The sequence below is a fragment of the Panthera uncia genome, chromosome A2, assembly GCF_023721935.1.
Source record: "Panthera uncia isolate 11264 chromosome A2, Puncia_PCG_1.0, whole genome shotgun sequence".
Classification (NCBI taxonomy): domain Eukaryota; kingdom Metazoa; phylum Chordata; class Mammalia; order Carnivora; family Felidae; genus Panthera; species Panthera uncia.
Window position 1 is genome coordinate 77,913,716 of NC_064816.1, and position 26,545 is coordinate 77,940,260.

Sequence of the window (26,545 nt, forward strand, 5' to 3'; positions counted from 1 at the left end):
AGACTGGGATGATTCTGAGTACCAATACAATGGGAAGAACCCACATGTCCAATCCTAGCTGATCTGTGTTGTGGTGTCTGGGTGTCTTAATGACTTCACTTTATCAGCCATAGAACTTTATCTACTATGAAGTGCAGGTGTCTGCAAACTGTGTTCTCGGAGATGTTTGGGGGCCACCTCAGTAGCTGAGGGGGAGCTCCAGGGGGTGGGGATTCAGGGTCTTTCACCCCCACCTTACACTCTAGAACAATTCCACTTTGAATATAATGTCATATGAAAAAAGCTTAAACATCATTGCTAAAAGATACTAAAATTATTAAAAACCACTGACGCAGAGGGGTGAACCTCATCAATATTTTGAAAGTGATTTTGTAAAATACAATCAGATTATGTTCAATATCTAGCCAGAAGCCTAGAGAGAATCTTTTAAAGAATTGCACAGAATTCTGAGACACCATAGCAACTTTAAACCTAAAGTTTTATTAGAAAAAGAATTCTCAGAGATATTTCATGATGTTGAAAGTGCAAAGGATAAAATACAGGAAGCTCATGCACATTTAGAAAGGAGGATGACAATTCATACGTATAGAAAAGATGTCTGCTTCATTTTATAAAGTAGGAAAAGTAGAAACTAGATGTGACTTCGCAAAAGGTAAATCTCTAGGTGCCTATGATTGCTTTGTTAGAGGGCTCAGCCGAGATTGAATATGCATTAATTCATTTCTCCTTCACCCTCAGAGGAAAATGAAAAATTCTTTTTATTTTTTTTTACAAAGGATAAGACACTTTAATCCTTAAAGTTTCCAGTATTTTATTTTATTTTATTTTATTTTATTTTATTTTATTTTATTTATTTTTAACATTTATTTATTTTTGAGACAGAGAGAGACAGAGCATGAACAGGGGAGGGGCAGAGGGAGAGGGAGACACAGAATCTGAAACAGGCTCCAGGCTCTGAGCTGTCAGCACAGAGCTCGACGCGGGGCTCGAACTCACGGACCGTGAGATCATGACCTGAGCCGAAGTCGGACGCTCAACCCGACTGAGCCACCCAGGCGCCCCAAGTTTCCAGTATTTTAAATTATAGTATACTAAATAAATATCAGCTTTGCTTTTTCCCCCCATTTTTCTTTCCTATAGTTTCATATACAGCTATAATCACTGATGAGCGTTTTTAATGTTTTGACAAAACATTTAAAATATACATATTTTTTAATGTTTATTTATTTTTGAGAGAAAGAGAAACAGAGTGTGAGTGGGGGAGGGGCACAGATTGAGGGAGACACACAATCCGAAGCAGCCTCCAGGCTCTGAGCTGTCAGGACAGAGCCTGATGTGGGGTTCGAACCCACAAACTGTGAGATTATAACCTGAGCCCAAATCGGATGCTTAACCGACTGAGCCACCCAGGGGCCCTGACAAAACATTTTAAAGATCACAAACAATTGTAATCTTTCCCATTATTAAGATTGCTTTGTAGGGGGACCTGGGTGGCTCAGTGATTAAAACAGCTGACTTTGGCTCAAATCATGATTTCCCGTTAGTGAGTTGGAGCCTCGCTTGCATCAGACTCTGAGCTGCTCAGAGTCTGGAGACTGCTTTGGATTCTGTGTCTCCCTCTCTCTCTAACCCTCCCCTGCTCATGCTCTGTCTCTCTTTCTCTCAAAAATAAATAATAAACATTAAAAAATTAAAAAAAAAAAGATTGCTTTGTATTGTCTCAGCATGCTTCTGTCTCCACACTGTTCTGCCTATTTATAACAAAGTATTTGTTTCTATTTGTGCAAACAGAGAAAATTGAATACAGGAAACTGTGAGCAAGCCACATTGTTAGAGAAAAAGTAGGAACTGCTCTCATAATAGTAAATAGAAAGACAGTTTAACTATGTGTTCCAAGATGAAAGAATCAACCATTGTCAGGAGGAAACTAACTTCACAGACTTGATTCTCATTTCTTAAGAAATGAAATCTCCAGATGGGTACTGATTACAAGAAGAAAAGACTTCTATAATATTTAAAAAAATATTTTTATCATGGAAAATTTTAAACATAACACACAAGCAGAACACCATAATGATTCCTCATCATCTAGCTTAAATGACAGTCAACATTTTGTCAATCTTGTTAATTATCTCCCCTTGTCCTTTTTTTTGCTGAAGTATTGGAAAGCAAATCCCAGGAGTTATATTATTTTACCAGTAAATACATCAGTGTGCATCTCTAACAAAAAATGACATTTTTAGGGAACATAGCACAGTGCCATTATGTATGTAATGAAATTAGCAGTAATTTCTGAACATCGCATAGTGCAGATTATATTCAGATATATATATTCCATATTCAGTCCATATTCGAATTTCCCAAATTGTCTCAAAAATACCTTTTTAAACATGACTCTGTTAAATCAAAATCCATATGGAGTTCACATTGCACTTGGGTATCATATATTTAATACTTCTTGTAATAAACTTTCTTATTTCCCATGCCACTCATTTACTGAGGAAAACATCATTTGTCCTGTAAAATGTCCCACATTCTCATTGTTTCCTCTGGCATCATTTCATTTGTTCTGTTTCTTGTATTTCCTTCAAGTTTGTAGTTAGATCCACAAACTTGATATTCAGGTTCTTTTTTTCCCCTTTTTTTCTCTTGGGGACAAGAATAACTACATGGGGAAGGGTGGTTCTTCCTAGTGCATCACATGGGGGTGCACCCAGAAGTGTGGCAGACCCACTTTTTATCAATCTTGATTCTTCTAGACATTAACATAATTGCTTATTAGTTTCATCTTACAATACACGCATAATGGTTTTGGAATAACGATACTACAAGATCACTAACAATAAAACTACTGAATGTAGTTTACGAAAAGTATGCAATTCAAAAGAGTTATGCAATTTTTTTTGCCTTTAAGATGTATATATCCTATCAAATATTTTCAGTAAAAATACTTTTTTTGTTACCCCAGATACTTATTTTTTTGTGTGTGCCGATGGCCATCTTTTTTTCTCTTTGATATAATTATGCTTTTCCAATTATGTATAACATTACTGGCAATAAAAACAATAAACGATACAACAAAATGAGTGTTCAAAGAATCAAAACAATAAAATGAGTGTTCAGAGAAGTATTGCTTCTATTCCTGCCTTTTTCTCCTCCCTATTCCATCCCTGTTTCTAAGTATCCAATGTTAGCAGCTTTTGGTTTATTTATTTAGTTTTTCCATTGTTTCTTTTTGAAAATTATGAGCACATACATTGTATTCTTCTCCCATCAACTTCTTACATTGAAGTAGCAGACTGTGTGTCGCTTTTTCTCACTTAATGTGTCCTAGAGATCACTCCCTTTTAAAATGATGCTATGGCTTTTAAAATGATGGTATCATAGGGAGCACTGTGTAACAAATCCTAAAATCTAAATGAAAGATGTGGACTTAAAAGTCTTACTGATGTAACAAAGTTTAACCATGAAAAGGAGACTTAACCTTATGACCCCAGTGGCTAGGTTTTAACCTTTTGGGAGAGGCCAGCAGATCCTATGCCTCAAATCAACTGGTCGATAACCACACCCTCTACCCTTCCTAGTTTGCAAAAGTATCCTTTTCCTTTTAAAATTTGGTAGATTACTCTTCCCTGAGAAGGCACCAAACTAAGTATTACAGTAACCTGGAAGGAATAGAAGTAATGAAGATATGAACTGGATTCATGTTGTTTACTTTAGGATAAATTTAAGTGTAAGGTAAGTAATAATAGTTAATGATAGAGCATTTTTGTATGTTTGTCCACTATGTGTGGCATCTGAGAGTTCTAAAGAACATTTTTATAAGTTTAAATTGTTTCAGGGGCGCCTGGGTGGCTCAATCGGTTAAGCGTCCGACTTCAGTGTGGGTCATGATCTCACAGTCCATGAGTTCGAACCCCGCATTGGGCTCCACACTGACAGCTTGAAGCCTGGAGCCTGCTTTAGATTCTGTGTCTTGCTCTCTCTATGCCCCTCCCCTGCCTGCACTCTGTCTCTCTGTCTCTCTCAAAAATAAAATAAAAACATAAAAAAAATTTTTTTTAAAATGTTTCAGGGACTTTCTTAAAATTTGTAATAAACATTTACATGTTTAAGGAAAACTGATTTTTCAAAGTTGTATTTATTTAAATGTGTTTATTAACACTTAGAGCCCTAAAGTACAAATATCAATCAGTGTCTGTCTCCAGGCACAAGAGCCCAGTGGGCATTAAAGAATCTTTCAATAATTTGCAGAAGATAAAAATAATAAGAAAATTACTCATCATGAAAAATCCAACACTTTACCCACATCATGGTACTGTTATAGACACTACTCACTTTTGCATTAAAGACATGGTTTCATTTTAGTATTTTTGTTATTACTATTAACTTTTCCAGCCCATGAATAATAAAAATATCAGAACTGGGAGGGATTTGAAGTAATGCCTTCAACACATATTTGTAAACCCTTTTCGGGATGTCATAACAAAATTCTACAGACTGGGTTGTGGTTATCAACAACAGAAGTCTGTTTCTCCCAATTCTAGAGGCTGGGAGGTCCAAGATGAAGGTGCTGGCAGATTTCGTGTCTACTGAGAACCCAGTTCCTAGTTCATAAACTGCCATCTTCTTGCTGTTACTTCATATGGCAGAAGGGGTGAAGGAACTCCCTGGAGTCTCTTTTATAAAGGCACTAATCCAGGGTGCCTGGGTGGCTCAGTTGGTTAAGCGTCCAACTCTTGATTTTGGGTCAGGTCAAGATCTCATGGTTGGTGATGCTGGCAGTATGGAGCCTGCTTGGGATTCTCTCTCTCTCTCCCTCTCTCTGTCCCTCTCCTGTTCATGTTCTGTCTCTCAAAATAAATGAATAAACTTAAAAAGAAAAAAAATATAAAGGTACTAACCCCATTCATAAGGGCTCTACCCTAAGGAGCTAGTCTCCAAAAGGCCCTACCTCCAAATATTATCACACTGGAGATTAGGTTTCAACATATGAATTTTAGGAGATGCAAACATTCAATCTATAGCAAATCCCATACTATTTTGTTAGCATTCTACGATGATGCTATGTGGGATATTAATGAATTCATGAATGAAGTAAAGACATGTACTTTAAAATATGATGAGGGCACCTGGGTGGCTCAGTTGGTTAAGCATCTAACTTCGGCTCAGGTCATGATCTCACAGTTCGTGAGTTCCAGCCCCACGTCAGTCTCTGTGCTTACAGCTCAGAGCCTGGAGCCTGCTTTGGATTCTGTGTCTCCCTCCTTCTTTCTGCCCTCCCCAACTTGTGCTCTGTCTCTCTCTCTCTCAAAAATAAACATTAAAAAATTTTTTAAAAATATGATGACATGTTATGATAATTTAATACATAATTCCTTGATTCTTGGATTAACTGAGCAAAAAATGGAATTGTTTACCAGAAGAAAAATTTTGTTATACTAAAAACCAAAAATTATAATATAAAGTTAATTATTTACCTTTATTTTTTGTTTGGTTCTTATCAGAGTCCTAATATTATATTAAGTATTTCAAATATCACAGAAATAAAACTTTTTTTTCCCTATTGGCATTATTTGAATGCATTAGTTTTCTCATATATCATAAATAGATAGTATCTAACAAAGTTAAAAATTAATGGGGACCAATTACTACTAACATTAAAGAGCCATAAATTGAGTATGTTTGTAAGTTAGCATTCATGGTTTGTAATGGTATTTCTTTTTTTTTTTCATTACAAAATTTTCCAGGTCTCACCAGCCTGGGGTATAAGTAGAGCAATGTTGATAGTAACATTCCAAATTTCACTGCCTCTAGTCCCTGGCTCACAATTACAGGAGGTTGGTTTCCCTCAAAATTCCAACCAGTTCTATCTGGGAATCCCAAAGTTGTCCCGTGTGAATTCAAGAATTCCTCTTAAGGTCTCTGTCTCAAGCCTGTTGGGCTGCCTGAAGGTGAAGCCGTAGTGTGGGTGTTCTTGACCTGAGAGCTCTGAAGTCTAACTGAGGTGGAGCTCTAGTCTTTTTCCACCACAAATCCTTAAAATGCCAAAACAGTGCTCCTTTCTCTGTTGCTCTACTCAGACCATACCTAGAGGTCACACTGTTTGAAAGAGATACTTTTATAAAGACCTCGAATAAGTCAAGCTTGCACTTTAAGACTCATTCCACAAGCGTTTTACCTGCCAAAATGGTACCACCATGTGTCAAGAACTTAAAACTTCCATGCTCCCACTAGCTTTAGAATGAAATGCTTCTTGATAAAATTTTAAGTGGAGGGATTGCATTATTTCAAAATTTGGCATCACGTAAGATGTTTGTAATATTTTTATCACACTATTTCAGATTTTCAAAACTTAAAGTTACACAAAATTGGATGCCACTGTGCTGTGGGTGCCACACGGAAGTGGAGGAAATGCCTTCTCTCATTTTGTCTTGTACAGAAGTGCCTCAGAGGAGCAGTTTGTTTGGGTTTTGCCTCCAGTCTCTTCTTCCTTAAAGCTCAGACCTCCAATCCATGGGGCTGTGACAGGAGCTATGCAGCGCCCTATCCCCACTCCCCACTTCTATCATTCTTCCAGATGATAGAAGAAAACTCTCATCAAAACAAATTCACAATAAAAATATTTGAATTGACTTCTAGAACTTTCTCTGTAAAAATACATTAAAGATACCCAGAAAACTGAATTCATCAGATTTAGCCAGAGACTATGCCTTATTTGCCCTTCATAGTCATTAAATGTTGAAAAATATGTAAAAGGAGAATAAAGAAAAAAGTTTCATATAAAGTTTAATGAAGAGTTTCATATAAACCGAGTCATCAGTGCTAACACATGACCCTTGTTTAGACCCTAGTTAGACCCTAGTTTGAACAAACTAACTATTTAAGATGTTTGAGGGAATAATTCCAGAGATTTGGATATGGAGTGGGTATTAGATGATATTAAGCAATTATTGTTAATTGTCCAAGGTGGGATAATGGAATTGTGGTTGTGAAGAAAATGTGACTATACTTTAGAAATAGACACTAAAATTTTTGGTTTATATACTTTATATACTACAAAGAGAAAAAGCAAGTATGGCAAAATGTTGACAATGTTAAATGTAGACTAGGGGGTGGTAGGTATTTATTCTAATTCTCTGTACATTTGAATTTTTTTACATAAAATATTTTTAAGACTATTTAAAAATTTTTATTTTTTTTAATTTTTAAAAATTAAAATTTAAAAAATAAAAATTTTTAAATAAAAATTTTTAAATAAAATTTTTAAATAAAAAACATTAAAAATTTTTTAAATGTTTATTTATTTTTGAGAGAGAGAGAGAGAGAGAGCAAGTAGGGGAGGGGTAGAGAGAGGGAGACACAGAATCCAAAATAGGCTCCAGGTTCTTAGCTGTCAGCATAGAGCCTGATGTGGGGCTTGAACTCACAAATCACGACATCATGACCTGAGCTGAAGTATGACATTTAACTGACTGAACCATTGAAGCGCCACTTTTTAAAACTATTTTTAAGACTTGAGTTGTATTATGCTATATGCAGTATCTTTTTAAAAAGGGATCAATATTCTATTTTACTTCTTTTATTTTTCTTCCAAGCTATACAGAATGTTTCCTTGAAACTAGTGTGTTAAGTTGAATGTACTTTCATTGAATCATATTGTATTTCATTGGAACTCAGTTTAAAACAGAGAGCCTTAACATGAGGGATAAGACATATTCTCAGTAGTAATAGTGACTCATCATAGGAATAATCCTATGGAGGTGGAGAGTGAGCATGAGTATTTTACAAAATTTCATAGGAGATTCTAACATTCCGCCCTTTAACTTTCAAAACCATCTCTCATGGCAGAATTTTTTCTTTTATTTCCAGACTCAAAGCTAATCTTATAACTGGACTCTTAGAAATTGTGTGGCGGTCCACCTTTTTTCTCTCCTCCTTCTCTTCTGTTACACTCGAAAGTCTGTGTGTAGAGGACCTTGTGGGAAATTGGTGGACGTGGTCTGTGAGGGCCTGGAAACAGAGTTCTCACTCTGAGGCCCTCTATACCAATGTCAATTACTTTTTTCCAGCAACTTCCCCACAGTCATTGCTTGAATCCTTTACTCTCCATTTTTAGAAGCCAGATGGCAGGGAATTGGCAGTTTTCCAAGGAAGTAGGTTAGTCCATATAATATTTGTTGAGCTCCTACTCTGTGCAATCCTATCAGCTGGAATAAAAAAAAAAGTGAGAGAAAGACTATTTTCTAGTCACTAGCAGCTAACCAAGATATGACAGCTATGCAGAGTAGAAAGCAGTGGGGAAGATGGTGGAGTAACAGGACCCTGAGCTCACTGAGTCAACAGTTACATGTATTGCAACTGACTTTGAAAGTGACCTGAAGACTGGAAGAACAGATCTTCTACAGCTATTTGCAGAGAGAAGTCTGCAAAAAAGGATAGGAGGGGTAGAGATGTGGTTGGGAACCAAACCCCTGGTGTCACTAACTACAAATGGGAGCGACACCACAAGCACAGAGGAGTGATGGGATCAGACCCCACACTAGGGCATCCCTGGCCCTGGGGACCCACATTGGGAAGATGAGTCCTTATAGCATCTGGCTTTGAAAATCAGTGGGACTTCACTCTGAGAGCTTGAAAAATCAGCAGGGCTTGGGCTGCCGAGGTGGCTCAGTCACTTAAGTGTCTGACTCTTGATTTCAACTCAGGCTATGATTCACAGTTCATGAGTTTGAGTCCCGCATCAGGCTATTTGCTGACAACATGGAACCTGCTTGGGATTCTCTTGCTCCTTCTCTCTCTGCCCTTCCAAAGCTCGTGCTCTCTCTCTCTTTCTCAAAATAAATAAACTTAAAAAAAAAAATCACCAGGGCTTAACTCTCGAAAGCTGGATGGCAATAGCAAGCCAAGCCTCTGCCCTTAAAGAGCCAGGATACTAAGTGACTCTCTGGAGACACAGCACAGAAGCAGCAATTTGAAAAGTGCCTGGGCAGCACCTGGGTGTCTCAGTCGGTTAAGCCTCTGACTTCGAGCCCTTCATCGGGCTCTGTACTGACAGCTCAGAGCCTGGAGCCTGCTTCAGATTCTGTGTCCCACACTCTCTCTGCCCCTCCCTTGCTCATGCTCTGTCTCTCTCTCAAGAATAAATAAAACATTAAAAATAAATTAATTAAAATAAATAAACATTAAAAAATCTTTCTAATAAAAAAATACAAAATAAAAGTGCTTGGGGTATACATGAAGAAGATTTATTGACTAATTTGAGGCCATGTGTTGGAAGAGCAGAGATCTGCAGGAGAGTTCTTTGGGAGAAAAAGTTCTTTTTCTTGTCCTTCCTCAGCCTAGATAGTTGCATGCTTGTGGGAGTCAGTCCTAACACTCACCGGCCAGCCCTGGAATTTCTTTCAGCCCTGCCCCATCCAACTCACCTGCCTTGGCAGGTGTCCCACCACACCTGGCAGGAAGCCCTGGCTAGAACCAGCACCTCTCCAAAGTGACTCCTGCCCTGCAGAGGTGGGGAGATGACCCCACACATGACCCCATCTGCAGTTTGTGCACAGGAAACAAGTCCTGCCCATCAGTACACCCACAGCTGTCACAGCAACTAATTGCAGATAGCCAGGCTGAGGGCCAGTCCCACCGACCAGTATGCCCATAGCAATCAAGACTCAGCCACAATAGGAGGACGCATGCAGCCCACACAACAGTCACCCTAGAGCACTTGGTTCTGGTAACCAAGGGGGGACTGAACTACAATGCACCACAGGACCCCATCTACACAACGTCACTACTTTCAAGACCAATAACCATAGCTGACCTACCCAATACATAGAAACAGACACAGAGAGACAAAATGGGGGGACAGAAGAATAAGTCCCAACTGATAGAATAAGACAGGGATGCCTGGGTGGCTCAGTCAGTTAAGTGTCTGACTCTTGGTTTTGGCTCAGGTCATGATCTCACAGTTCGTGAGTTTGCTGTCAGCATGGAGCCTGCCTGGGATTTTCTCTCTCCCTCTCTCTCTGCTCGTCCTCTGCTCTCTCTGTCTCTCAAAATAAATAAACTTAAAAAAAAAAAAGAATAAGACAAAACCACAGAAAAAGAGCTAAACAAAATGGAGGTAGACAATATACTTAATAAAGACCAAAGTAATGATCATTAGATACTCATGGATACTCATTAGAGAGAGGAGTGGATAAACTCAATGAGAACTTCAACAGATATAGAAAATATAAAAAATAGCCAGTCAGAGCTGAATTAGGCAATAGTTGAGATGAAAAATACACTAGAGGGAATCAATAGCAGGTTAGATGATGCAGAAGAATGGATCAGCAAACCAATCAGCTAAATAGCAAAAGAGAAAAGAATAATAAAAATGGGAATAGGTTCAGGGACACCTGTGACATCATCAAATATAGTTACATTTGGATTACAGGGATCTCAGAAGAAAAAGAAGAGAGAGAGAAGGGGGCAGAAAATTTATTTGAATCATAGCTGAAAACTTACCTAACCTGGGGAAGGAAACAGACATCTAGGTCTGGGAGGCAAAGAAAGCCCCAAATAAGATGAACCCAAGGAAGCCCACACCAAGACACATAAGAATTAAAATGGCCAAAAAAAAAAAAAAAAAAAAAAAAAAAAAAAATCTTAAAGCAGCAAGAAAAAGCAAACAGTTACATGCCAGAAGAAAGCCCCACAAGGCTATCAGGTGATTTTTCAGCAGAAACTTTGCAAACCAGAAGGGAATAGCATGATATATTAAAAATGCTGAAAGGAAAAAACCCTACAATCAAGAATACTAATGTTATCATTAATTGAAAGAGAGATATAAGGTACCCAGACAAACAAAAGTTAAAGGAGTTCATCACCACTAAACCAGCTTACAAAAAATGTAAAAAGGAATGCTTTACTTGGAAAGAAAAGACCATACCTAGAATTAAGAAAATTAGGAAGGGAAGAAATTTCACTGGTAAAGGCAAACATACAGTAAAGACAGTAGATTAATCACTTATAAAGCCAATATAGAGTTTAAAACACAAAAGTAGTAAAATCAATTATATCTACAACAATTAGGAGATACACAAAATAAAAAGATATAGACTATAATATGACATACATAAAACATGAAGGGCAAGTAAAAATTTAGTGCTTTTAAAATGTGTTCAAACTTAAGTGTCCATCTACTTTACATAGACTGCTATATACATAGGATGTTATATATGAACCCCATGGTGACCACAATCCAAAAACCTGTAGTAGATGCAAAAGAAATAAAGAGAAAAGAATCCAAGCATAACACTGAAGAAAGCCATTGAGCCACAAGGAAAGAGAGCAAGAGAAGAGAGGAATAAAGAATAACTATAAAAACAACCAGAAAACAATGAACAAAATGGCAATAAGTACATATCTACTACTAATTACTTTAAATGTAAATGGACTAAGTGATCCAATAAAAAAGCGTAGGGTATGGATGGATGGATAAAAAATGGATAAAATGGATAAAACAGAATGGATGAAAAAAAAAAAAGCAAAAAACAAAACAAGACCCATCAATATGCTGCCAACAAGGGACTCACTTTAGACCTAAAGATACATATACACTAAAAGTAAAAGGATGGAAAAAGCTATTCTATGCAAATGGAAGTGGAAAAAAAAAGCCAGGGTAGCAATATTTATACAGACAAAATGGACTTTAAAACAAAGCCCGCAACATCAAAAAGAAGGGTATCATATAATGATAAAGGGATCAATCCAACAAGAGAATGCAATTGCAAATATCTATGCACACAACATAGGAGCACCTAAATACATAAAGCAAATATTAAGACATAAAAGGAGGCTGATAGAGGGGCGCCTGGGTGGCTCAGTCGGTAAAGCGGCCGACTTCGGCTCAGGTCATGATCTCGCGGTCCGTGAGTTCGAGCCCTGCGTCCGGCTCTGTGCTGACAGCTCAGAGCCTGGAGCCTGTTTCAGATGTTGTGTCTTCCTCTCTCTGACCCTCCCCCGTTCATGCTCTGTCTCTCTCTGTCTCAAAAATAAATAAACGTTAAAAAAAAATTTAAAAAAGGAGGCTGATAGTAATACAATAACAATAGGGGAATTTAACACCCCATTTTTATCAATTAACAGAGCATCCAGATAGGAAATAGGAAACAGTGGCTTTAAACAATACATTAGGCCAGGTGAACTTAAGAGATATACACAGAACATTCCATCCAAAACCAGCAGAATATGCACTCTTTTCAAATATACACAGAATGTTCTCTAGGATAGATAACATGGTGGGCCATAAGACAAGTGTCAATAAGTTTAAGAAGACTGAAATCATATTAAGCATGTTTTCCAACCACAATGGCATGAAACTAGAAATCCATTACAAGAAAAAAAAAACTGGAAAAAATACAAACACACGGAGGCTAAACAATAGACTACTAAACAACCAACAGGGCAAAGAAGAAATCAAACTGGAAATCAAAAAAATTGACAGAAACAAATAAAAATGGAAACAATGGTGCAAAATCTTTGGGACACAGCAAAAGTAGTTTAAGAGAAACGTTTATATAATGTAGGCCTACCTCAAGAAACAAACAAACAAAATTCAAATAATTTAACCTTATACCGAAAAGAACTAAAAAAAAAAAAAAAAAAAAAAAAGAACAAACAAACCAAAGTTAGTAGACAGAAGGAAATAATAAAGATTAGAGTGGAAATGAATGAGGTGTTCCTGGATGGCTCAGTCAGTTGAGCATCTGACTCTTGATTTTGGCTTAGCTTATGATCACAGGGTCATGGGATTGAGCCCCACATCAGGGCTCTACACTGAGTGTGAAGTCTGCTCAGGATTCTCTCTCTCTGCCACCCCCCTCCCCTACTCATGTGTGCTCTCTCTCTTTCTCCAAAAAAAAAAAAAAAAAAAAAAGAGGGGAAATAAATGACAGAGACTAAAAAATAATAGGAAAGATCAATGAAGCCAAGAGCTGGTTCTTTGAAATGATAAACAAAATTGATAAACCTTTAGTCAGACTTATCAAGAAAAAGAGGATGGAAATAAATATTTTTTTTTTAGAAATGAAAGAAGAGAAAGAACAACAAACACAGAAATACAAAAGATTATAAGGGAATACTGTAAAAATTATATGCCAACAAATTGGACAGCCTAGAAGAAATGAGTAAATTCCTAGAAACATACAACCAAAACTGAATCAGGAAAAAAATAGAAATTTTGAACAGACCAATTACTAGTAATAAAATTGAATCAGTAATATAAAACCAAAACCAAAACCAAAACAAAACCAAAACAAAACAAAAAATCTCCCAACAAACAAAAGTCCAGGACTAGATGGCTTTACAGGCAAATTCTACCAAACATTTTAAGAAGAGTTAATACCTATCCTTCTTAAACTATTCTAAAGAATAGAAAATTAAGGAATGCTTTAAATTCATTCTGTGAGTCCAGCATTACCCTGATACCAAAACCAGACACAGATGCTACAAAAAGAGAAAATTACAGGCCAATATCCCTGGTGAACATACATGCTAAAATCCTTAACAGAATATTAGCAAACCAAATACTACATCAAAGGGATCAATCACCACAATCAAGTGGGATTTATTCCAGGGATGCAACCTTTGCAAATCAATCAAAATGATACATCACATTAACAAGAAGGATTAAAACCCACATGATTATCTCAATAGACGCAGAAGTATTTGACAAAATACACATCTATGCATGATAAAACTCTCAACAAAGTGAGTATACAGGAAACATACCTCAACATAATAAAGGCCATATATGAAAAACCCACAGCTAACATCATACTCAATGGTGAAAACTGAAGGCCTTTCCTCTAAGACAAGGCAGAAGACAAGGATGTCCACTTTCACTACTTTTATTCAACAGAGTACTAGAAGTCCTAGCCATGGCAATCAGACAACGAGAAGAAATAAAAGGCATCCAGATTGGTGAGGAAGGAGTAAAATTGTCATTGTTTGCAGATGACATGATACTATATACAGAAAACCCCAACATTCCACCAAAAAACTATCAGGACTAATAAATGAATACACCAAAGTTGCAGCATAGAAAATCAATATACAGAAACTTGTTGCATTTTTATACACTAATAACAATGTAACAGAAAGAAATTTTTAAAAAAAAAACACAACTTCACTTACAATTGCATCAAAAGAATACATTACCTAGGAATAAACTTAACCAAGGAGGTGAAAGACCTATACTCTGAAAACTACAAGACCTTGATGAAAGAAATTAAAGATGACATACATGGATGGACATACTACGCTTATGGATTGGAAGACTTAATGTTGTTAAAATATCCATAATACCTAACACAATCTACAGATTCAATGCAATCTCTGTTAAAATACAAATAGCATTTTTTACAAAATTAGAATAATACTAAAATTTGTATGGAGCTGCAAAAGACCCTGGATAGCCAAAGCAATCTTGGGAAAGAACAAAGCTAGAGGTATCACAATCTCAGATTTTAGGATATACTACAAAGCTATTATAGCCAAAATAGTATGGTACTTGCACAAAAATAGACACATAGATCAAGGGACTAGGATAGAGAACCCAGAAATAAACCCACACTTACATTGTCAATTAATCTATGACAAAGTAGGCAGGAATATACAATGGGGAAAAGACAGTCTCTTCAACAAATGGTGTTAGGAAACCAAATACTTACAGCTAAAAGAATGCTACTGAACCACTTTCCTACACCATTCACAAAAATAAACTCAAAATCGATTAAAAACCTTAATGTGAGACTTCAAATCATAAAACTCCTAAGAGAAAACCTAGGCAATAATCTCTCAGTCATCAGCCTTAGCAACGTATGTATGGATATGTCTCCTCAAGCAAGAAAAATAAAAGCAAAAATAAATTATTAGGAGTATACCAAAATAAAAAGGTTTTGCACAACAAAGGGAACTAACAACAAGATGAAAAGACCACTACTGAATGGGAGAAGGTATTTGCAAATGATATATCTGATAAGGGCTTAATATCTAAAATATACAAAGAACTTATATAACTCAACACCAAAACCCCACAAATAACCTAATTAAAATGGGCAGAGAACCTGAATAGACATTTTTCTAAACAAGACATATAGATGGCCAGCAGATGTTTGAAAAGATGCTCAACATCACTCATTATCAGGGAAATACAAATGAAAACCACAATGAGATCACGTCATCAATCAGAATGGCCAGCTAGGAAAGCAAGAAAGAGGAAGAAAGGAAGAAAGAAAGAAAGAAAGAAAGAAAGAAAGAAAGACATAACAAAAGAAAAAAAAGAAAGAAAGAAAGACACAACAAAAGAAAAGAAAGAAAGAAAGAAAGAAAAAGAAAGAAAGAAAAAGAAAGAAAGAAAGAAAGAAAGAAAGAAAGAAAAAAAATAACAAGTATTGGTGAGGATGTGAAGAAAAAGGATTCCTTGTGTACTGTTGGTGAGAATGTGAACTGGTACAACTAATATGGAAAACAATATGAAGTTTCCTCAAAAAATTAAAAATAGAAACCCCATATAACCTATTAATTCCACTTTTGGTATTTGTTTGAAGAAAATGAAAACACAAATTGAAAAAGATATGTGTACCCCTGTGTTTACTGCAACATTTTTTACAATAGCCAAGATATGGGAGCAACCCAAGTGTCCATCAATAGATAAATGGATAAAGAAAAGGTGGTATACAACGGTATATTATCCAGCCATTAGAAAGAATGAAATCTTACCATTTGCAAAACCATAGATGGTATGATGTTAAGTGAAATAAGTTAGACAGAGAAAGACAGATGCCATATGATTTCACTTACATGTGGACTCAAAAACAAATGAACAAACAAAAAAACGGAAACAGACTCATACATACAGAGGACAAACTGATGGTTACCAGAGATGAGGTGGGTGAGAAATACATGAAATGGCAGAGGGGATTAAGAGATACAAAGTTTTAGTTAAAAAATCAATAAGTCATGGAGAGGAAAAGTATAGCATCGGGAATCTAGTCAATAATATTGTAAAAAAAATTGTATGATGACAGATGTTTACTAAACTAGTTGTGGTAACCATTGAGTAATGTACAGAATTTTTAAATCACTTTGTTATATACCTGAAACTAATATAACAGTGTATGTCAACTATATTTCAACAACAATAATTAATAAATAATACATAAAAATATTTCAACCCACTCCCCCCCCCCCCCCCCACAAAGAAGAAAGAAAGTTGCAAAAGAAACAGTGAAAACGTTGAGCAGTGGAAGCAGAATCATGTGACCAAACATATGGGCACAGGCCAGAGGTGCTGCAGTGGAGTAAAGCCGTGCCCAGCCCCGCGTGGGGGATGGGGCATTACTGAGCTTGAGTCTTTGCTGAGGCCAGTACCTCAGAGCAATCTCTTAAAGCTATTTTCCCTGTGGAGAAAACAGGAGGATGCCAACAATGAGGAAAAATCATAGCTATTTTCATTTTATTAGTGTTTTTGTGTGTTTTGTTTTTAGTCAGAACAGTATCTGTGAAATTAAAATAAGAATTCAGGGCAAGAAACTCTTTAAAAAGGAATATGAGGATGACAGACTCTTCCAGCATAATAAGTCATGAATTAATGAGGACTTCAACTTCTTTCAACAATAGAATAGAAAGAACTAGAAAGAACACTTTTATGCTGGTTTAAAGAGTGGATCATTAGAAAGGAAACCCTGGGCACCTGGGTGGCTCAGTGGGTTGGGCGTCTGACTTCGGACCAGGTCATGATCTCACAGTCCGTGAGTTTGGCCCTGCGTTGGGCTCTGTGCTGACAGCTCAGAGCCTGGAGCCTGCTTTGGATTCTGTGTCTCCCTCTCTCTCTATCCCTCTCCTGCTCATGCTCTTTCTCTGTCTCAAAAATAAATAAAAACATTAAAAAAAAAAAAAAAAAAGGAAACTCAAGTTCAAGTCTTACTGGCTGAATTATAATTCGATCATGTAATATACTCATTTTTTAATGAATGATGCCATTTATTGTAGGTATTTATATATTACTTCCCAGGTTATATCTTCTAAAGAAAAGTTTAATCTTAGTAAATTTAGGGGCTAACAGCAGAACAGAAAGATTGTATTGTAGATGAAATTTGTCTTTTCTTCTGTCACCTCATTCCTTTCCTGGTTTTATCCACCCTGCTGTGATATCCCCAATACTCTTACTTTACTCATCTGAATTCCTTTCCCTTATGAAAATCAGAATTTAGTAAAGAATGATTCCAATGATTTATGTTCCCCCTCACCATAAGCAAAATTTGCGTATAATCTCCATCAAACTGAGGGTTTCCAAATGTCTTTGAACATCAGGCAGAATATTGGCCGGGATGGCGGGGGGGGGGAGCAAGGGGCCTTTGTTGTATGCCTAAAATAAATCCATGATTGAGGAGGAGAACATTTGTCTTTGAAAAGTGGAATTAAGAATCCTGGGCAGTTTGTATAGATTTGAACCAAGCTTATCTCTATACCAAACAGACGTGGCCACATGTTTATTTATATGGCAAACAAGGTGGCGATAACATGAGAAAAAATAACCCCATTTGCACTTCATAGTAGCCATGTACATATAACAAATGTGTTAATATAATATTATCTTTGCTCATTAAAGGAGATACAGAAAGTACAGATAATTTCAGGAATCCTCACATAGGTGTTCAACACACATGTCAGTCAATGTGTGTTATTGTGAATAGTTGCAAGTAATAAATTTGCACCTCTTTCAGTATATTCTGAAATCTTAATTTATATGGTTTTCCTATGCCTGTTTGGTGAGGCATTCTGGTAAGCTTTTTATTTTTTCTTTCTTTCTTTTTTTTTTTTTAAAGAAAATTTCATTTTATATTCTTGAGAAGGCAAAATCATTCAGTTTAATAGTGACCTACAACTCTATACTATTATCAATACAGCTGACAATAATAATACCTTAGACTTACTTAAAAATGCTTTAATATTTTAAAAAATGTTTATTTTTGAGACAGAGACAGAGCGTGAGGGGGGGAGGGGCTGAGAGAAAGGGAGACAGAATCTGAAGGAGGCTCCAGGCACTGAGCTGTCAGCACAGAACCCAATGCGGGGCTCGAACTCATGAACCGTGAGACCATGACCTGAGCCGAAGTTGGAAACTTAAACAACTGAGCCACCCAGGCACCCCTTAAAATGCTTTAAAGTAAATACAATATAATGGGAAAATTTTAAGCTGCAATTTTAACTTAAAAAAATAGATAATATAACATTCCAAAAAGTGTATATGGTATATAGTTCTTCCAGTCCATTCCTGTCTCCTTACTGCCCAAGGCAACCATTGCTCTCATTTTCTCGTGTAGCTTCTGGAAGTTAGCCTTTGGATTCCATTCATTTCTAATATTTGTTGTTTCATTCATTCTTTTATTTATTTATTTATTTATTTATTTATTTATTTTAGATGACTCCAGAATTGATGATAAAAGCATGTACTTTTTATACTGGACGTTTAGTAAAGACACACTTTTGGTAAGAATGCGATTTTTACATACTATTTCTCTGTGTTTTTATTTTTTAATACTCTCCATATGAAGAACAACTCATTTTTAGCCAGTTGTTCTGATTTTATCTATTTAATCATGTCTCCACCATTTTGTATTATATATTTAATTTATTTTCACTTGGCTTTTACTTAAAGTATGTTCTTTACTTCTTCATGGTATTACTTTGTTGTGTGTGTGTGTGTGTTTTAATGTTTTGTTTTATATTTGAGAGAGAGAGCATGAGCAGGGGAGGGGCAGAGAGATGGAGACAGAATCTGAAGCAGGCTCCAGGCTCTGAGCTGTTAGCACAGAGCCTGATGTGGGGCTCGAACTCACAGACCGTGAGATCGTGACCTGAGTCAAAGCTGGATGTTCAACTGACTGAGCCACCCAGGTGCCCCTGTGGTGTTTTCGTTTTTTTTTAAATTAAAACTTCAAAATTGAAAGTATAAGGTCTATAATCCCTTCATTTGAAACCCTTGGAGATATGTTTTCAAATTTATATTCCTTTCCTTAAAAATTTTTACAAAGGTATTTCTGCACATTGTATGTATTATATAACATCTTCAGTGGTGTCTGAGACAGCATGCTGGAACCAAACGTATTCAAACATATTAGTATTTCTACTATGTATATATTATATATGTATGTAATAAAATGAAATGTATATACATGAAATGAAATGAAAAAAGACTATGAACAATTATGTGTCAATTCCAGGGAGGTTCTAAAGCAAAATTAGATCAGGTCTAGTTTTGCCTCTAAATAGGTTATGGAAAAACTTCCGGATTCCAGATCTTTCTGGGTTTTAGAAATGTAGCAAAGGGAAGTGCAAGCTCAAAGGAAATGCAAGGACTAGCTAGAAATAAAACAATAACAATAATTGAACAGTTTCTTTCTATGCTGTGGTTTTTGAGGAGCTAAATGAGGTGGTATTACTCCTTCTCCGTCTCCATTTATTTAGTAATGTATTGCCATAACATCAAAATACTATTTTTCTATATTTTCTGCCTCTAGCTCTTGGAGAGACATAGCAATACCTCTTACAAATGAAGATGATGAGCTGGCTGAGAAAATAGAAAGAGCAATGAAATATAATAATTTCAGACTTCAAAAATATGTATTTCGTCTCTGGCACTCTCATGTAAAAGGTCAAAAAAAACAACTTACAGGTAAATCCTTACATAGTATTGATTTGTTTTTATATTCAGGTATTCAAAGAATCAACACACTTAATGGCTAAGCAGTTTGTACTAGAGAATTTATTATTATGTCTAGAGAGCTGTCATGAAATGTAAAGCCCCTAATTTAAAATATTTAATGAGATTTGTGTCAAAGGGTTTCATCGTAACAGAAAACAGTCATGTTTAAAAGAAACTTCTGTATGTATTTGTGTGAAATAGGGATCTCCTATCAGCTTTTTTACTAATAGACCCCTGGTATATCACAGATGGGTACCAAAATTGATTATTTCTTGGTAGAGAGTTTTCCATTCATGACAGGTATTTCATTTGAAATGGGTACATGAGGAAACAAAGAAAATGAATTTTCTTTTCCTTAAACCTTTGATGAGCAGGCAGTGCAAGTACATGATCTTAGGAGCAGGGATAGAGGACTCCAGCCTTTTTTTATTTTTATTTTTTATTTTTTTTAATGTTTTTAATCTATTTTTGAGAGACAGAGACAGAGAAGGGGAGGGGCAGAGAGAGAGGAAGACACAGAATCCAAAGCAGGTTCCAGGCTGAGCTGTCAGCACAGAGCCCAAAGTGTGGCTCAAACCCATGAACTGTGAGATCATGACCTGAGCTGAAATAGGTTGCTTAAAGGGGACTGAGTCACCCAGACACCCCGGGGGACTCCAGCCTTTTGTTCAGATTTTAGCCACTTCACCAAATATTGGTTTATCGTTGCTGCAAATTAGAGAATTATTTCCTCTTGATCCATTCCTGTTGGTCTCTCAGTCACAGTGAACCCTCTGAAGGTTTTGACATAAGACTGATGGACTTCTAATTCTGGGAGGAAACAATTGGTCGCAGTGAGGAAGCCACTGCCTTCTGTCAGTGGTATCCGGGGGCCTGCCTTAGTCATCCTTCTTCCTGGCCCCACCCGTGTATTTGAGCTTTGGACCCTTGGTGAAAACATAAAATGGAGCAAATTCTTTAATCATAATGCATTTAACTAAATTAGAATACTATCGCATGATTCTATTTCTATGAATAAGTTTGGAAATTCTGGTTTTATAAAGATGTGCTATCACATCTATGACATCTTAATTTATAAGGGCAAAGGTGATGTTTACAGGTTAATAAAGTCTCGGGAGTAGAAGTCTGCTATCCATAGTAATTAATTTTAGAAGAAATTAAAATCAAACAAAAACTGTCAGATGCAATATTGGTTCATATTGTAGACACTGGGTTTTTGGGAAATATCTTTAAATATATACAATAATCTAATAACTTTTCTTTAGATACACTATCACAGGTACAAAAGATGTTGCACTGTTACAAGCTGACAGCTATCCTAACTAAATGGAGGGATAAAGCAAGACTTAAGTATAAAAAGAGAGAAGATGAGCTGGTACGGTATCTTGGAAACTTAGTATTTTTAGAAATTTAATTTTGGTGTTACATTGATGTGGCTTCAGACAATGATGCTATGTGTGGAAAGTACTAAAATCCTGAATATTACATACTTTTGGTGGGGTCTTTATTCTTGTAATTTAATAATTTAAATTTCACGTCAGCTACCAAGAATATTTTCTAATAAATTCTGTTGTTTCAACTATGAACACTGAGAAAAATCATTTCAACATTTTGTTTAAAGTTATTGATAAAGACTAAGAATTTTGCTCAAGCAAGTGATTAGATGCGTATAGATATCTAAAATGGAAGAGAAACTATTTGTTGTGATAAAGACTGAATAGCTTTTTTCTAGGTAAGATTAAATTGTTGTTTATTCTTTTTCAACATTTAATGTAATAAATTATAATTAATATCAAATAATTTTAAAAATTACTAAATTACTAAAATTAAAGGATCATTCTTAACTGGGACACCTCCTCCCCCCCCCCAGCAATTAAAGCAATTAATTTTTTTAAATATTGATTTATTTTTGAGAGAGAGAGAAACAGAGTGCGAATGAAGAAGGAAGGAGGGGCAGAGAGAGAGGAGACACAGAATCTGAAGCAGGCTCCAGGCTCTAAGCTGTCAGTACAGAGCCTGACGCAGGGTTCACACCCAGGAACTGAGATCATAACCTGAGCCGAAGTCAGACGCCCACCCGAATGAGCCACCCAGGTGCCTCCAGGAATTAAAACAATTAAAATAGAGGATCCAAGGAAATTCCTCCAAACCTGAAAATATCTCTAGTTTGCTTAAGCTATTAGTAAATTACTATTTAACGTTGTTTTAGTAAGCACAGTAACTATTAGGATCAGACAGAAAAATGCTGAAATTTTTTTAGCTATATTATTCAGTAGGTAATATTTTATCAATAGTCTTTGAAATACAAAGTTGGAATAAATAGGAAAGAGAAAGATAAGAAGTTAAACTTCCTGTTTTGTCATTGCCTGGTGGAGCGCATGATCAATGCCTCCCACCGCTAACTAGTTCAGATGTTGAGACTGATGATACTACATACGTCCCGAGAGGGCATGAAAAGATTTATTGCTTACATAATCCTTGAAACAGTGCTAGAGCCTGCAAAGGATACTGACATGCATAAAGCATATACTTGCTCTCTGGAAGTTTATTATCTGCTGGTATTGAACAGGTGTTCTTATAAGATGTCCTCTAGAATTTTGTGGAGTTCATTTTCAATGTTGCCAGTTAAACAGTTATACTTCAGGTACCACTGTTTTAATCTGCTTGTTCAGTGTTTTTCAACACTGTGTACTAAGCTAGTACTTTGACCTTGGCTCCCCGCATGCCTGATCAGTGATTGTCCAATGGTACAATAAAATACTGTATGTGACTAGTCTGCTCCTTTCACACCCCTCTAAAACTGAACACCCTTGAGGCAAAATCGTTCTCTTAATCATACACATACATTGAGTATAATGTTTTGCATGTAGTAGTTGACACAATTAATACATATAATAATGTATATTATACATAATATAGTATTATCCTTAGTATAGATGTATATTATATAGTTAATTGAGTGTTTAGAGAAAATATTTGCTTCTAGCTATGTGATTTCTTGGCCTAATAATCACTCACTTAGGAGGGTGAAGTGAAGGAGGCAGGTATATATAATAATATATATATACTATATATAATATATACTATATCATAATATGTAATAACTATATAACTATATATAATATATACTATATAATAATATGTAATAATTATATATTATATATAACTAATAATAATCAAAATTGTGTGTAAGATTTGTTTGCCCTTATGGCTTTTTCTTGATTATGCAGTTTTAAGGAATGTATTGAAAGTTAAAATGGGGACTTCTTGTCACAATAAATCAGGCAAGTCCCCAGATGCTTTCTTCTGTCTCTCCTTTTTTTTTTTTTTAATTTCTGTGCTAACCACCTCCTTTCCATGCCCCAAATATCAGTTCTATCATTACCAGAACCTCGACTCTGTGGGTTTCAGCTTCCTCATCTGAAGGAGGAGCTGGACCACATCTTCAAGGTAGTTGCCTGTGCCAATGTTGTCTTACAACTAATGGAAATGATCTCTAATGCCTTGGTGGTCCAGAGAATATTAAACATGCTATTGACAAGACAGTTTATATAACAATGATAGTAACAATAAATAGTGCTCAATTGGTGCTATCATGGTGTTGAGCACTGTGCTTTTTTTAAAAAAGTTTATTTTGAAGGAGTGAGAGAGCACATGCACATACACAAGCCAGGGAAGGGCAGGGTGAGAGGGAGAGAGAATGGGCCCAATCCCATGAACATTTGAAATCATGGCCTGAGCTGAAATTGAGTCAGAAGCTTAACCAACTGAGCCACCCAGGTGCCCCACACTATGCTTGATATATATCATCTCATTTAACCTTTACAACAATTCCATGGAATTTATCAATTATTTTCATGGCAGATATTAAAACATGAACTTCAATTGCTAAAATGGAGAAACAACCTAAAACTCAAAGTAGCTGCTAATGGAGAATCCATTTTTCCTGAACCAAGTCTGTCTAAAGTCTCTCTTGAAGGCAATATTCCTGAATGTGACATTTCACTGTTACCCCAAAGAGCGGTCTCACAGGTTTGTATGAATTCATGTACCGTAACTAGTCATTTTCACAATGCTTATTTAATGAGTGGTTTTATAAACCTTACATGGATGATGGAGATTTTATTTCAAAGATATACGTGTTTTTTTACAACTACATTTGGGTTAAGCTAATTTTTTTAGAGGCCATCCTTTTGGATGGCTATAAGATGAATCTGACAGTCAAAAGTGGGGAAAGTAAAGCTGTAGGAAATGTTTTTCTTTCCTTCCTCCTTCAAGTACATGTTGTCATTTAAGTTGGAACAGATTTTAGATACTCCAGTGCTCACTTTTTAATCTCCAATCCCTCCCTAATCTTTTAATCTTAACATTATTCCTCTATTCGGGGATGCAAATGGTCTTGTCTTATTGCAACTTTCAGTTAGTTAAAATATTTATACTATCTTTCTTCCTTAGATTGTGAATTCATAAAAAGAATCATGTAGTTACATCTTACAATTCATTGAATTGATCTCTGAAAAATAAACCATAATTCCAACTACTGGTTATATTCTCTCCTATTTTGATAGAAAAGTAACTTCTACTTTGTGAGGCTACCTGATAAGTGGTAGAAGTGTAAAATATCACCTCATTCTGATTGATGGCAGCTTCACATTATAAAATCCCATGTATTAAATATACCCCTCTAAATGCACAGAATCAAGCTCAAGTTATATTTGGGAACAGGTATCTATGTATCTACACCTAATCTTGCATTTTCTATAAAAATTAAAAAAAATTTTTTTACATTTATTTATTTTTGATAGACAGAAAGAGACAGTACAAGTGGGGGAGGGGCAGAGAAAGAAGGAGACACAGAATCCAAAGCAGGCTCCAGGCTCCGAACTGTCAGCACAGAGCCGGAAGCGGGGCTTGAACTCACAAACCGCAAGATCATGACCTGAGCTGAAGTCAGACGCTTAACTGACTGAGCCATACAGGCACCCCATTTTTTATTTTATATTATTATTATTATTAATTTTTTGCATTTTATATAGAGCATAGAATTAGGATAAGGATAGTTTTGCCCATAATTTCCTCTTTATAAATTGCCTCTGGTTTGTTTTTAAATTGGAATTCCTATAATTTTTTTTACTGGTTTGTAATAGCCCTTTATATATTGGTAATATCAACCCTTTGCCTGGAATATATTAGAGATTTCCACCCCTCCATGCTTGATGTTTGCTTTCAATTTTGTCTGTAGAGTCCTTCAATGTGAAAAATTTTAGAGCTTTCTGTAACGAAGTCTGTCATTCTTGCCCTAATTACTTTTCCTTTTGTGCCATATTAATATGTCATTCTTAGCTGTTTTCCTAAGCTATGTCACATTCTTTCTTACAGTTTATACAGCTGTTTTTTGTCTTTGAACTCCTAAGCTGTTCACTGCTAATGTTTCTCTGTTTACTTTATCAGTGGCTGTTCTAGCATTTACGATATGCCTTTTCAATTTATCACAGATTACACCTTCACAAAATTTTCTACCACTTTATGTATAATGTTAAAACCTAAGAGTAAGCTTTCGTTTTCCTTCTCCTGTGCTTCATGCTAGTATTGCCATACATTATATTCTGAGGTATTTATAAACCGTACAATGCAATTTATTATTTTTACTTTAATAGTCAATTATATTCTCTTTCTCAAATATAAATAATCTTAAAAAATATTTTTAAAAAAGGGGCACCTTGGTGGCTCAGTCACCCAGTCAGTTGAGCATTTGACTTCAGTTCAGGTCATGATCTCATGGTTTGTGGGTTCAAGAGCCTGGAGCCTGCTTCAATTTTCTATCTCTGTCTCTCTCTCTGCCCCTCCCCCACTTGCGTGTGCTCTCTCTCTCTCAAAAATAAACTTAAAATTATTTACAAAATAGTCAATTTTATTTTACCCAGCATTTATTTACTTATTTATGTATTTATTTATTATGAGTAAAGGGCAGGGAGACCTGCCCCTAATTTGCTTTATTATTTTTTTTCTAAGTTTTTATTTAAATTCTAGTTAGTTAACATGTAGTGTAATATTGGTTTCAGGAGTAGAATTCAGTGATTCGTCACTTACATATAACACCCAGTGCTCATCCAAACAAGTATCCTCCTCAATGCCCATCACCCATTTAACCTATCCCCCACCCACCTCCCTCCATCCACCCTGTTTGTTTTCTATCATTAAGAGTCTCTTGGGGCACCTGAGTGGCTCAGTTGGTTAAGCATCCAACTTCAGCTCAGGTCATGATCTCACTGCTTGTAAGTTCGAGCCCCGCATTGGGCTCTGTGCTGACAGCTTGGAGCCTGGAGCCTGCTTCAGATTCTGACTCTGTCTCTCTGGCGCGTGCTCTCTCTCTCTCTCTCTCTCTCTCTCTCTCAAATATAAATAAGAAACACTAAAAAAATGTTTTTAAGTGTCTTATGCTTTGCTTCTCTCTTCTTTTTTTTCCCCCTCTTCTTACATGTTTATCTGTTTGTTTCCTAAATGCCACACATGAGTGAAATCATATGGTGTTTATCTTTCTCTGATTTACTTCACTTAGCATAATACTCTCTAGCTTCATCCACGTTGTTGCAAATGGCAACATTTCATTTTCATTTCATATACCACATTTTCTTTATCCATTTGTCACTTGATGGACACTTGAGCTCTTTTCATAGTTTAGCTATTGTTGATATAGAATATATTTATTATTTTGTTGTTTTCTTATTGAAGTATAATTAGTGTACAGTGTTATATTAGTTTCAGGTGTATAATATGATGATTCAATGGTTC

General features: G+C 36.0%; 1 protein-coding gene across 2 annotated transcripts in view; it reads left to right on the forward strand.

The window, feature by feature from the left end:
* The window catches only part of FBXL13 (F-box and leucine rich repeat protein 13), a 210,268-nt gene that overhangs the window by 16,557 nt on the left and 167,166 nt on the right, over window positions 1–26,545 (forward strand). The window contains exons 4-7 of one of the 2 annotated variants that reach the window (XM_049642850.1): window positions 18,470–18,537; window positions 19,569–19,723; window positions 21,019–21,128; window positions 23,618–23,785. In XM_049642850.1, coding sequence (XP_049498807.1) covers window positions 18,470–18,537; window positions 19,569–19,723; window positions 21,019–21,128; window positions 23,618–23,785 — 501 coding nt within the window. The remainder of the gene's footprint in view (window positions 1–18,469; window positions 18,538–19,568; window positions 19,724–21,018; window positions 21,129–23,617; window positions 23,786–26,545) is intronic. The other variant, XM_049642851.1, reaches the window with a different exon arrangement.